A 14856-nucleotide genomic window follows, 5' to 3' on the forward strand; every position below is an offset into this window, starting at 1 on the left:
CCATCCTTTGAAGAATTATCTTCTCAATTGCAAGGTACCCTATTAATATTATTGAAATTTGGTTTTTAATTTTTCGGCGACATTAATTAATTTTTTCATATTATTACAGATTTAGATACCACGGAAGATCAGAATGAAGAAGATACTGATGAAGATGAGGAGAGTGATGCCAGTAGTGAGGATGAATGTTTTTCTGATGAGTCAGATGAAAATTAATTACTTTTTTATATAAAAATATCTACTTTTTCATGTATGTTACATAATAAAGTTGATTTATTTCAATAAATATATTTTCACTTTACCTCATGTTGCACATAGGAAAAAGGAAAATTACGATTATTGTAGGACTACGGATGCATACCAGTTTTTTTGTAGGACATTGTTTTATTCGGATAAAAAACACACTAATGTATCACGTGATACTTTTGTCCTACAGTTACTAATAAAAAAAATGGTCCTGTGGTATGGACAACTTAGGAGTCTAGGACTAGAAAAACGTTCCACGTAATGTGTAGGACAATGTGGGCGTTAAATTATATAATTATTAACTAACCAACAAAAAAAAAATCAGCTGGTTAGTAATAATTTTTCATGACCTCGTAAATAGTACATGTTGCAAAAATGGGACCTCGTTGATCAAACCTAGCATTTTGTAGGACAAATATTTTTTCGGCTAATTTAGATTATTATTATAAGAATTATAAATAAAAAAACCAGTTAGTAATGAATTTTTGATAACCACTAAATCAACAAATTATGTTCTCATTACCCCTGTTAGCTACCACTTACGAAATTTTTGTACTAGCTAATGTTGGGCGTCTCGTCAAAATGAAGCTACTGACGAAAATTTAGCTTGTTAGTAATCACTTACGAAAAAGGGCGAGGGATCCCGGTCTATTAGTTACTACGTAACAGATGCGACAGTGATGTTTTCCATAGTTTCAGTTGGCCAGTTGTGGCGCTGCTGTAGCCTTATCAATTTTGACAGTAAAAAGTAGTGTTGCCTACCAGTTCGATATCTATATCTGACTATCGATACTTTAGTGAGGTGCCCATTGTATCGATAAAAATACTACGTACTAGCACAGACTAAGTACTAGATATTAAGTAAGCTCCAAGCGTTATTATTGCGAACAGGTATTAAAAATAAAACAGATTTCGTTTTCAATGTTTATTTATTTAATGCTCTTTTTCTTAATTTATTTGTTTTATATTTCATTAAAGCAATTTTATGGATTCCTGCCATTTTTTGCACATATCTCTCCTCTATAGCTCCCTTTAAAATTTTATTTATAATATTGCTCCAGTTATGGACATGAAGCCTAACAATAATATGTTAAAAACATTTTTTTTAAACACATTTGTGTGTTTTCTGACACCCTTATCAGGAAAACTCCAAATCTTGAATTTTTTCTCTTATATTTGCCCCAATTTTGTTTTGGATACAGTTATCGTTTAAATAATTATGTATTATACAACTTGCTTCCCTGTACAACACTAGAAGTTTGGAACTTGGATAAACTAAATTACTATTTTTGAAAATAGTAATTTAGTTACAATACTTCATTATTTCCATAGGCAGCAGCCTGTTTAAGATTTTGTGTGGTTGTTTTACCCAAACTATCAGCAGTTATTTTGGTTATTTGCTTCATAAATTTTCTTTTCTTTGGGCAATTTTTTTTCATAAAATCTGAAAACAAAATTTATGTTACAATTTATTTTGATGATTCATTGTGGTGGTGTGGTTAATAATAATAATTTTATCACTGAAAGAGATGTGAAAAGCACTTGTAATGTACATTATATTACTAATAATAAATTACCTTTACGCTTTTGTATGATACTCTTATTTTCATGAGTAGTTTTTTCTTCTACTGTGGGTTCAGTTATATTTCCTGAAAATAAAAGTTATTTTAGTATTTGTAGTGAGCCCATCCATACAAAGACAATTGAGTATTTGAATGAAAATTTTTTTAAAAATTTTTTGAAAATTTTTTTATTCAAATACTCAATTCCACAGTTCCTATTCAAATGTTGTAAGCCCCAGATTTAAACAATGGCAGTTTAACTGTGAGATTGATAAGTCACATACAATAAACATATCTAAGTAACCACAAACTTAAAGATAGTGCAAGTGCACACTATACATATTGTGTGATCCTACATGTGTTAGTATATAATTTATGAACACCACATTTTTTAGCATCTGTCAACCTTAAAAAAAACCTTTTTCTAAATCCCATGTCTCTTGCAATCTGCACTAATAAAATCAAAGTTAACCAGTAAATAAAACCAAATACTAACCTGCATCTTCACAAAGAGTATGAAATTCTATTTCTTTGCTTAAGGAACATGAAGTTTGGTCTGCCATATCTGTAAATCGGTAACAAAACAATTACTTTTAAATATAAAGTACCTACAAACATTACATACATATGAAACTTTGAATCTAAGAACAGCTAATGGAATTCTCTTAAAAACAGCTTTAAAGTAAAATCTGAGAACATGAATAAAAAACTTACTAAAATTTACAAACATGGATTTATCAACCTATAAACTATCATAAATCACATACCTGTAGGTCTTTTCATAACAACTGGAATAGCTGGAATGCATGATGGATGTTCATGATAATCATCACCTAAAACCAAAGAACTTATATAAATCTATACTATATATTATACTAATATTATAAAGCTAAAGAATTTGTTTGTTTGTTTGAACACGCTAATCTCAGGAACTACTGGTCCAATTTGAAAAATCCTTTCGGTGTTAGATAGCCCATTCATCGAGGAAGATATAGGCTATATATCACCACGCTAAGACCAAAAGGAGCGGAGCCACGCGGGTGAAACCGTGGAGCACAGCTCGTAACTTATAAAATCCTATCCTGATTACTATATTATAATTTATGTTAAATATAATACCATATTATAGGATAGCTTAAATAAAAATTTGAGTGCATAATACATACCTGCCCTTCCAATGACCCACATATTATCTGTAATATTTTCATTCTCATCTGATTCCACTTTGTGATAATTGTGATCACTCAGAGCATTTTGTACTGTAACAAGTAAATACATATTATGTAACATTTAAAAATATAATTCAAACACAAATAGAAGGTATGTAAAGTATGTCAAAGTATTTGTTTGGAGCCATAAAACCTGTCTTACCAAATATCAGCTATTTACATAATTTTTAATCATGTTATTTATAGCTCCAGGTAGAACTCACCAGTTTCACTGGAAGACAGGGGCACGCCGTGCGCTATTTCGTCATCCGTAAATAGGCATGGGTATGAATGCCTAAGCCTCTTGCCTTCTTCATCGAACTGATATCTATCGAAGTGTTTCTCACAAACGCGTTTGTGTCGAAGTTGATCTTTCGACAATCCGATGAGGGAGGAATTAGTGGGCACCAGAAAGGACATCCACAGGTTCCTCAAATAATCATTCTGCGGAAAACAAAAAAGCCGATTCGTCGCATTGGTTGCGGTGCAACCACCGACACAGCACTTTAATAGTCCCATGGCAAATTTAGCACTTCTTTACAGTAGAACACTATAAAGACTAGTAGAAGGTATCGTATCAAAAAACTAAGGAGTAATTGGATATTTTGGATCTCAATTCAAGCAAAAAGAGAGGAAATACACAAAACACCAGTACACTCAACTCAGTTATTCGACTGATAATAAACCTGTCCACTTATTAGTTTTATTTCGCGCGTTATTAATAAAACGTAATACATAAGCAGCTGCGCGTTTAAGTCTATTATATTGTGAATAAGATTGTGAAAATCGAGAAAAAATAATTAAATTATAGACACAATGTTCGTTTCATTCAAATAAATGTCAATTGTCAATTGTCATAACATGGCTTCTCAAAATGGCGCCGTAGCCGGAAACAAGTAGAAAAAAAAAAAAAAGTACAGGAAGTAATGCAGCGCCACAACTAGCCATTTTGAAACTAGGCTGTCAGGGCCCTGACTGAGTTTCCCGTATAATATAATATACTCTATGGACTGAGTGACAGACTGATCAGGGTCACTGAAATTAAATTGACACATGGCAAATTGGCAAATGGCAAATAGTTGACACTTGACAGGTTCAAATACATTTCAATTTGGCAGCTGACGTCGTTTAACTACCTGAATAATGTTGTAAACGTGTAAACCGGTACTTACCGGTAAAAATCTGTGTAAAAATTATACACTATAAGGGATGACAAGCTTACAAACATAAATATCATATACATACACTTTCACTAACACTTCACTTTAAATTATTATAATACTAGATGGAACCCGCAACGTCGCTCGCTCGCTACCCGGTTACAACGGGCTACACCTTATCCATTACACTTATCTATTTAGGCAGAAAAATTGATACCATTTTGACTAGCTGTTTTTACGCGAAAGATTAAGAAACAATATCTATGCATATTATGTAATTAAAAACTTCCGTGTTTCTATTATTAGTAGGTAATAGTTGAATATTGAATAAGTAAATGATCAACTTCACGATGTTTGTGTTACAGCATATGTATTTTTTAATACATTTAATCAATATTTTTTTAAATAAGTTATTGTAATCTAGGTATTTGTTAAAAATATTCTAATTATGCTATGGTAAATTAATACGAAAATATCGGTAACTTTTGAACACGTAACGTCACTAAAGTGGTGATAGGATTTTGATTGGACAGTGGACTTTGACTTTTATTTTGTAACCTTTTGTAGAGTTCCATGTAAATAACATTTTACGTTTTTTATAGCAAATTAAGCACAAAAATGTTTTCGCCACTCAGCAGGCAATTATTATTTTATACTCAGGTTTGTTTATCAAATACCTAAAATACATGTAAATTTTCAATTCAATAAAAATTCCAAGTTGCCTAATTTATTTTACATTTTAGCTTCGTCGTCTGCAAAGTACTTTAGTGTTAGCTGAGCATAACAATGAAGCCCTATTGCCAGCCACTCAAAATGCCATAAGTGCTGCAAAAAAGATCGGTGGTGAAATCTCTGTTCTGGTTGTTGGTACAAAGTGCGGCCCAGTAAGTGTATTATAAATGATTTTTCCAATCCCTATGATCAATTTGGCTATCTTCCACTCTTATACATAATATACATATATACTTCATAGCCTTCATAGCATACTTTTTCCAGTTGTTACTTAAATAACTTTATTCATAAGCAATGTTATTATGCTATGTAACTTTTGAAAGTAAATTTCTTCATTAGCTTACATATATATGATATAATAATTTTAGGCAGCTGAAGCTGTTGCAAAAGCAAATGGTATATCCAAAGTGCTTGTAGCTGAAAGTGATGCATTTAAAGGGTTCACTGCGGAGTCCTTGACCCCCTTAATATTGGCAACACAGAAACAGTTCAATTTTACACATATCTTGGCACCAGCCACCGCTTTTGGTAAGGCTGTGTTGCCCAGGGTTGCCGCAAAGTTGGATGTATCGCCAATTACTGATATTATTGGTGTTAAAGATGCGAATACATTCATAAGGACTATTTATGCAGGTATATATGATGAGTACTTATGATTTGGAAATAAATTGACTAATATTTAAATTTATTAATAAAGCATTTGTTCATTATAGCCATACTTAGTATAACTTCTGCAGACTAACTATATTGAAATTAAATTTCATTAAATTTCATTTTCTTTCAGTCTTGATATATTTCATTATTGGCCAATATTTTTAAATTAAATCCCACTTTGTCAATGAAATATGAAATATCTTACTAAATTGGTACATGTTTACATTATCTAAAAACCTTATCTTTTTGTTTTGCTAAGAGGAAACTGATAACGGTTACTATTTAACTGGAGATGTCTCTAACTGATAAATAATTTTTATTCCTTGAAATATGTATAATATAGTTAAAAAAAAAGTGTGATTAAAATATTTGTATTTTGATTCTTTGGATATTCAAAATGTAATAGATATGTTAAAGATTATTCATGCAGTATATTGTTTCGTTTTTGGTTTTGCTCACTTAGAGAACACACAATTTAAGTATAAATTTGTGTTGCATCTTCATATTGCTAGTTCCTTTTTTCTCAATTGAATCAGACTCGACTTATTATATTTTGAGCAGCCTTTTGGTTTTGCTGCATGCATATTTTATACCTAAAATATAAAAATAGTAGAACAATGAATGTGTTAAATATATTTTTAATATCCTAACAGGAAACGCAGTACTAACATTGGAAGCAAAAGACAAAATCAAAGTGATCACTGTTAGAGGTACAGCTTTCGCTCCCGAGCCTCTGGAGGGTGGTTCCGCTGCGGTGGAGAAAGCACCAGAAGGCAATTACAAGAGTGATTTAGTGGAGTTTGTCTCGCAGGAGCTCACCAAGTCTGATAGGCCAGAACTCACCAGCGCTAAGAATATTGTTTCTGGCGGTATGTTTTTTGATAAAAATTATATCTGATTGATTGATTTCATAATTTTTTTATTTAGAAGTTAAGCAGTATTTTAATTATTTGAAATTTTGCATTGGATATATTTGCAAGATATTCATATTTATTGAATTCATCTAAATTGAAAATCCATTTTGATGAATTCACATTCATGACACAATTTTTGAAATTGTTTGTTGAAAAGATTTAATATACTTAACAAAAGAATTATAGGAGAAATTTATGTTATGTTTTCTTTTTTTATTCCCCCAAGGTCGCGGTCTCAAGTCCGGCGACAACTTCAAGCTGTTGTACGATCTAGCTGACAAGCTGAACGCGGCCGTTGGTGCGAGCCGTGCTGCCGTGGACGCGGGCTTTGTGCCCAACGACCTGCAGATCGGACAGACCGGCAAAATTGTTGCCCCTGTACGTAGAGGTTTTTTCTTTTTTGAAGTGAAAACTTCTTTAGCGGCGTTGGGTATAAAATCTTAAACTCGCGTAAGGACACGTGGCCTGATCGAAAAAGCGTAAGACGGATGTTTTTTTTTTTTAGTCTTTATATTCCATGCGTAAGACGGATACCATTCCAAAATATCAAACATGCTGAACGTTAATACATGTAATCAAGTTTTCACTTCTGCCGGCACTCCCGGAGTGCAACCCATCTTTTTTTGTTTATTTACAGCCAGTGGTGTGATAGTGACGATGTTACGGTTGCCATTTATTACGCGTTCTAAAAAGGTTGAGCCAAGTGCTGTGACAACTTAAAGCTGCTGTACGATCTAGCTGACAAGACCGGCAAGATTGTTGCCCCTGTAGTTTTTAACTTAATTTTGTTTTCGGTTCCTTGTTGCAATTATTATTTTTGTTTTCATACTAATTCTGTATTAATTTATATTGATATTTTCTTGTCATTCAGACTGAAAAAATGTTATCTTCTTGTCATGAAAAACAAAAAACAAGCGGACATTGCCATGCTCAAGGTGTCTCAAGGGAGAAATGGTTCTAAATTTGTCCAATTTTCCTATAAGTTCAAATGGAATGTAAATTTTGTTCTTTATGTGTATGAGTTGATAATTTATAAATAAACAATCATATTTTCTTTGTATGTATAGAACCTATACATCGCGGTCGGCATTAGTGGCGCCATCCAACATTTGGCCGGTATGAAGGACTCCAAGACGATCGTCGCTATCAACAAAGACCCTGAAGCGCCTATCTTCCAGGTAATAAACATCTACTTATTAAATTCCAAAAGTTCTGTGTACATCATTTTACGCTAAAATTTCTTAATTGATCTTGAATGACATGTGGATTAGTCGTGCATACATTTTTGGTGTGATATGTGAAAAAGCATAGTGTAGGTATAAATACAAGATAACTAAGTATAAACATTTTAAAATTTTATTATTTGCGAATTTGTTGAGAACAAAACCTCTTAAAATGCGTAAATATAAACAAACATATTTTCCATGTCGAATTTATGAAAACATTACAATTTGTAAACGTCGATCGGAATGTCATGGAAATGGCGCCAAGCACAAATGTCAAGCGAATTTTTTTAATCCCGTTTGTACGAGGTAACGCCTCCGTGATGTGTTGCGTATTAATTCAATAGCATTTAGTACTGTCGGCTAGTATAATTACTCAATTATCGAACGATAATTACTACTTTGCGCTCATATTTAATTGTTGAAATTGTCGCTAGCGGCCATTAAAGTTATCGGCAAAACATAATTTTATCGTCTTCTTTATTATTCATTGTTGGTTGAATTTTTATAAGTTAATTTAACTTTTCTTATGATAATTATTTGTAATACTTAACTGTAATTATGTGACTATTTAAAAGTTATTTGGAATTTTATTAAATTGTTACTTACATAAATTTTTGTGGCTATTAAATAAACATAACGATCGAGCTATTTGGCTTGAATAATTAAGCAAAATTTAATAGTTTTATCGACACTCGATACATGGTGGATAGTACATCCAACTAATATTCTAAATGCGAAAGTTTGTGAGGATGGATGGATGGATGTTTGTTATTCATTCACGTAAAAACTACTGAATCGATTGCAATGAAATTTGGTATGTAGGTAGCTGAAGACCCAGAATAAGACACAGACTTTTTATCCCGGAAGTCCCTCAGGAAAGGGAACTATGCGGATTGCGGGCATTTCTTTGAAAATGCGTGCGAAGACGCGGGTAGAAATCTAGTACAAAATAAATTACCGACAATATTTATTGTTACGATACTTACAATAATTTTATATAATATTTATCAATTTTAATGCTTTGCGTGTTATTTCAGGTATCGGACATTGGCCTGGTAGCAGATCTATTTAAAGCAGTGCCAGAACTGACATCAAAGTTGTGAATATCTGCCAAGTTTTAGTTAGCAATTCCTAATCAGAATATACAATATACATCCCTTGAGATTTTTGATACCCGTATACTTGTTACATCCACAATCATGTATTTTACGAAGAAAATGTTAATAAAATTAATTTTATAAAAATTGTTTTTTTTATTGGTACCAAAATTTCCTCTTTGCCAAAATCTTTTGTTTGAAATAGAAACTTATTTAGCCACAAGCACGTGTTTGGGGAGGGAAATTTTCACGACTTCTTATTTTAAAATTTATTTGTAAATCGAAATAAGAAGAGATTAAAGTCATATTATTGCGTATAAAAATATATCTGAACGCAAATGAATGTACCTAATTAAATAACGAAAATAGTATCTGTTCGTTTCAAGAAACAATAGTATCGCTATCGTCTAACAGATGGCGTTAGGCGTATTCATGTGGTATTCATAATAATTTTTATTGGTCATAAACACAACAATTTATTAGAGGTATATCCTTTAATCAGTACCTAAACAAAATTTACAGATACTATAATATACAAAAGAAAAGTAAACCATAGATAAAAATAAACATTTTTATTCTTAATATAGTTTATGCCCACATGATGCCCACAATTATTTTTCTTTAGATGTTATGTTAAGTTTAAAGTTTAACATGACGTCACAAGCGGCTAGCAAAACCAACAGGCGGTAAGTGCAGTCAATCACGTTGTAATGATAGCGAGTTGAGATGCGGTTTCTGAGTGGCATCCTCGTTATCATATTTGCCGGTAACCGGGGCGGGGCCGTGCAAGCCTCGCCCAGACTCCGCCTTGGTTTATACCACGTTTATACGTTGACACGCCGTGTGGTACAAACATTTGTACAGAATATAGTTTGGTACTGGGATTGAATTGTGTCTAAATAATTTGATTGGAGGAATAAAATATTAAGGTATTGATTGATTTATGTTAAACATGATTAATCAGTCGATATTACCTACTAAAGTTTGACATTTGGAAGGATCATTAATTCAATTAATTTTATTGAAACAATTTTTATAACAAAAGCAATTTACTACTATATTATATAGGTATCTACACTACTTGTGTAGGTAATAACACAAAATAGGTACATAGGTATATCTAAACCAATACCTACCTACCTTTTAGCAAAAATACTTATGAATTAATATATCATGTACTTACAAAAAAAATCAGTTACACAACGAAAGTAGATATCGCTATAAATAGGTAGGTACACCTACGTCACATGAATTAATTAAAGCAATAGGTACCTATATTGAAAAATTATATTTAAAATATCAATGTGTAAAAATTGCATCGACATGCAGTCTTTATAGCTGTAGGTAAAATCATGCTAGCATTCGTTTCCTTACCGAAGACAGGTGAAAACATAAATATTGATCTACCCTCATACGTTATCCGTGCGATAGGCACAATTTGCCGCCTTTGACTTCCTATTATACTCGAACATCCCCAATAATTACGGACCGTGACGTTTTCACCCCAACTTTAGGAAGCATATAAGATGTTTTTTGTTATTAATGTTCCACGGATTCGGTTGTGTTTCGGTAATTAAAAGTTAAATAATTTGGGCGTTTAAGGGTTGTCTAGAATATATTTTATCTAATATCTACAGATTAAACTTTTTTTTATAAATATGGCAATTTATCTTGAATACAACTTAACTGTGAACTTTTAAGTTCACAGTTTAATATTTCTACTTACGTTGTATTTACCTACATTGTATTTTCCCAAATAAGTAGGTACGTAGGTAACGTACCTACTTATTTGGGAAAATACAATGTAGGTAGAGCAGAAATCATCTAATCTAAAGCGTCATAGCAAATAAACATATACATATATAAATATTTGAGAACCATCAAATCAAAATATTTTATCCTTGTTAACTCTGTAAGCTACCACAATCGAGAGTTTCGTACAGTAGGTAAATTACCTATTGGGCGTCTCATCAAAATAAAGCTAGGTTATAGGTACCTACTAACGGAAAATTAGCTTGATAGTAATCAAGTGCGAAAATGGGCGATGGATCCTGAACTATAAGTACACTTGTACAGCATTAGAAGTAACATTTTATTAGAGCCTCATTTTCAGAGGATTAGGCACAGTTATAAAATGCGGAATGCGGATGGTAATCCATCTCTTTGACTTTTCCAACGAATTTTTATAGCTATAAAATTGTAGTACCTAAGTACCTAGTGTAAAATGAGTTACGGGACTTGTTTGCAGAAAATTAACGTTTTAATTTAAAAGTGTAAAATTGATACGGAATTCTAAAATTGATATTTTATATTAAACTAGTGGTCCGCCCCGGCTTCGCCCGTGGTACATAATATTTCGCAATAAAAGGTAGCCTATGTCCTTTCTCGGGTATCAAAATATCTCCATACCAAATTTCATGCAAATTGGTTCAGTAGTTTAGGCGTGATTGAGTAACAGACAGACAGACAGAGTTACTTTCGCATTTATAATATTAGTATGGATTAAAAGCGATATTTCATTAAAGTTATTCAAGTAATAAAAATGCTAACGTGACAAACTATATGTATGTCAAATAGCAAAAAATATATAGCGGTTTGTATAGATTCACAGCGGGTAAATAAATCGAGTGGTTCCGGTCTGGTTAGTGCACAGTGGGCTAATAAACTATTTACTACGGACGTTTAAAGATGAGTTAACGCATCATTTTATGCCTAAAGTTGAGTCTGATTTTCTCATTTGTTAGCTTATATTATCTTTACATTAAAATGTCTGTTCGGAATGAAACTATTGAAGAACTACATGATTTACCTACCGGAGAACACATCTATAGGTAACCTAGAAAAAAAGTAGGTACTTCTTCTTCTCTCTCTAGCATTTGTCCTGTAAAAGTCCTGTCACCCATCTGAGTTCTTCAAAGACCCTCGTATCATTTATGATCTAGTGAACTAATGAATTAGCTAGGTCTACGCATATTAGCTATATATAGCTATCAAGTATCAGCGTAAACATAAGTGCATTTTTTCAGAGTCTGCGGGAACGGAAGACAATAGGTACATAGGTACCTATTTATGGGGAAATATTAGACACAGTACTGACGGTCTAACGTGTTAAACGAGGCAAGAAAGCATCCTACCTCTCCCACTTCAAGCTGTTTCACACCTTCAACCTACGAATATAATAAAAAATGGAGAGACATAAAGTAATATTTAATTGAAACAATGCTGCGTTTACACGCAACAAAGGTCTAATAATTCGTCTTTGATGGGTATCATAGTGCTTGGTAAATATTGTGCGTAGCTGTGTGGACACAGCATTAGATATCAGATCACAGTCGGTTCTCACGCACACGCGCGTAAAAAGAGACTTAGCTGGTAGCGCGTATTAAGTAGCGTCGAGCAGTGCTAATGCAGTGACGATCTGAGGGATGAGTACAGTCACACACTGAATACTGTTTGTAGTTATATCCTAGCAAAATACATAGTGAGGACGGAGATTGTTAGTTTCCATGCCATTTAAATTGCATTAAAACTCATATAGGTATTAGGTACCTTAGGCTTAGGGGTAAATGTAGAGCAATTTATAAATTTTGTGCTCTTCACCTCAAAGAATCCTTTTATTATAGGAACCATGGATTTAATTTGATAAAAGTTATTTATGTATAGATAATTGTAAAGAGTTGATTCAGCGTTGATATTTATTAAAACGATGACTCTAGTATTAATATGGCTCTCTTGGAACTTCCCGTCTTTCGCAAATAGGTAGGTAAGTAACCTACCTCAAAGTAAGTAACCTACCTCAAAGCAACAAATTTTTTAAGTTATATAAGTACCTAAACTAAATTAAGTACAAGAACTCTACTACATTCGAAGTACAAGAATTATTAAAGTAATTTATTACCTTATTATCTCATGTATCATATAACATGGTGATATCATGCATTAATTTATATCTAAACAAAAAAAAAATTGCCATCTATAATATCTATAACTGCGTAACATCCCAATTTAAGACTAGAAGGAATATAAGTCCCTCTTAAAAGCATGTGTGCCCGACAGTAGGGGAGACCGGGTACAAAAGTAACGGTGGGTCGAAAGTAACAAATGCTCTCTAGATTTATCCAATGAGCGAACACCGCTAGCGACCTGTCAGGCGATAGCCGAGAGCGTCCCCCTTAATTATATTCATTCGCCGCGTGCGCCACGCGCTGTTAGGCTGTGTGACAGGACGCTACGTGTTTTCACGAATCAAAAGTAAGATTTTCGACATTTTTTTATTAACCGTTTACGTAGTCTTAAAAGGATGATAGAAATCTGAATGTTTGCATATCCATTCTTGATTAGAGTAATTGTACAGTGCTCATAATCATTTTTATGTAGCACGTTCCGTTTTAAAGTTTTGTTGCACGTCTTGGAAAAAATATAGACGGGTACAAAAGTAACATAGCCCTATGGGTACAAAAGTAACATGATATTTTTGTCCCATTATGATTATGTATATTTTTATGTACATCTTTACTTCAACAGAATGCCGCGACAACGCATTAGAACTACTGATCGAGGAATTGCCAACACGGCTGAAGAGCATTTTGAAAGATGGTGCAACAATTAGAGGCCTTTCAAAAATATAATATTTGCCATGTAACATTATATAGATTTATAAAAAAATTATAAGCCGTAATACTAGTGCAGCTACCTTGCGTCGATTGAGATTTACTAATAACAAGTAAAGTAATCTACGCGACTATTTAATCGAGTGCTCTGCAGTTTATTTTCAGTTATCTCCATCAACGAGCATAATGTGAATAATTTTTTTGATAACCTTGCTGAGGTATTGTGAAAGATACCAATTTGAGCCAAAAGATACTTGGAATATGGACGAGACAGGGGTGACCACAAACCAAATTTGTAGATTAAAAAGGGATTAAACAAGTAGGTGCCATAACCTTAGCAGAGCCTGGAAAATTAGTAACTGTTGTTGTTGCCATTAATGCTCTAGGAGAACACATTCCGCTTTTTTCGTATTGCCGAGGGTCCTGTTGGTTGTGCTGGAGCTGGGAATGCTAGTGGATGGATGCGGGATGCAGAATTTTTAATTATAAAATAATTATCCCCTTAATTAATCTCATGACTTGAACTTCGAATATTTTTTATCGATTGTTTTGTATTATATTTGCAAGTATTATATTTAAAATACAAAAGTTGATATGTGTTATTAATACAAAGTCTTTAAACAAATAATTTGTTGATTTACCATCATAATATTGTATTAATTACCAACCCCTTTGTCTTGTTACTTTCGACCCACGACGTGTTACTTTCGACCTGCTTACGGGGTCGAAAGTAACAACTGACGATTTTTTTTAAACTTACTTTATGAATATAAAACACTACATAATATAATAAATTGAGGTGCTAGTGTAAAGAATATAAACTAAATTTATATATGGTTATATTAATTTAATGATAACAGTAACACCCAGTCAGAAATCAAGGTACAAGTACAAAGTGTTACTTTTGTACCCGGTCTCCCCTACATCTTGTCCACAGCCTCTCAATGTCCGTGCGTGACTGATCTACTCAACGAATTCACGGCAAGTCAAATGTTTAATTTGCTCTATAAATCACGCTATTAAAAACATTTCAAGGGTGTCATCGCGATCTCATTGGAAACGTGACGGGCTGTGTGGTCGCCGGTCATCACTGCTTCTCTATTGTGGCAGAGCTACGGCGAAGAATGCTACATCAAATTCAATTTAATGGGAACAAATTGAATTAGTTTTTAGTCCGTTTGCATGATGTGTTCGAATTGTGGTATTGACTATCAACATCCGTAATATGGATTGAGAAGTCTTGGTGTTTCTGGATCGATAAAATGTTAATGTCAATAAAAATACTTACTAACTAAGGTGGAGAATACTAGAATTATAGAATACAAAGTATCACAGCATAGTAAAGAATATTCCTTAATCCTTACAATTAACCCTACTGAATTAGCTATACTTAAACTCAATACATCCATATTGTTTTGCATCTAGTGACGCACTCGGTTAATGTTGT

The 14856-nt window shown here is 32.9% G+C and overlaps 2 protein-coding genes across 3 annotated transcripts; one reads left to right on the forward strand and one right to left on the reverse strand.

Moving 5' to 3' along the window:
• Positions 1 to 1156: 1156 nt before the first annotated feature.
• On the reverse strand, positions 1157 to 3625 carry LOC149907944 (uncharacterized). 2 transcript variants are annotated; one of them, XM_090103432.1, is made up of 6 exons: positions 3241 to 3625; positions 2975 to 3067; positions 2576 to 2641; positions 2305 to 2373; positions 1824 to 1895; positions 1157 to 1690 (listed from the first exon to the last, which is right to left on the reverse strand). In XM_090103432.1, the coding sequence occupies exons 1-6, from the start codon at positions 3533 to 3535 to the stop codon at positions 1554 to 1556; spliced, it is 732 nt and encodes a 243-aa protein (XP_089959558.1). In that variant the 5' UTR covers positions 3536 to 3625; the 3' UTR covers positions 1157 to 1553. The 2 variants fall into 2 exon arrangements, with proteins under 2 accessions (XP_089959558.1, XP_089959559.1); XM_090103433.1 differs by lacking the exon at positions 2305 to 2373.
• A 1051-nt stretch (positions 3626 to 4676) lies between these two features.
• wal (electron transfer flavoprotein subunit alpha wal) lies at positions 4677 to 8946 on the forward strand. Its single transcript, XM_090103066.1, has 7 exons — positions 4677 to 4836; positions 4920 to 5060; positions 5277 to 5541; positions 6216 to 6431; positions 6703 to 6854; positions 7544 to 7654; positions 8740 to 8946. The coding sequence occupies exons 1-7, from the start codon at positions 4795 to 4797 to the stop codon at positions 8803 to 8805; spliced, it is 993 nt and encodes a 330-aa protein (XP_089959192.1). The 5' UTR covers positions 4677 to 4794; the 3' UTR covers positions 8806 to 8946.
• The last annotated feature ends 5910 nt before the right edge of the window (positions 8947 to 14856 follow it).

This window comes from Colias eurytheme, chromosome 6 (assembly GCF_061535395.1).
Source record: "Colias eurytheme isolate Ceu_HAF_F1 chromosome 6, ilColEury1 Martin Lab GWU primary, whole genome shotgun sequence".
Lineage (NCBI taxonomy): Eukaryota > Metazoa > Arthropoda > Insecta > Lepidoptera > Pieridae > Colias > Colias eurytheme.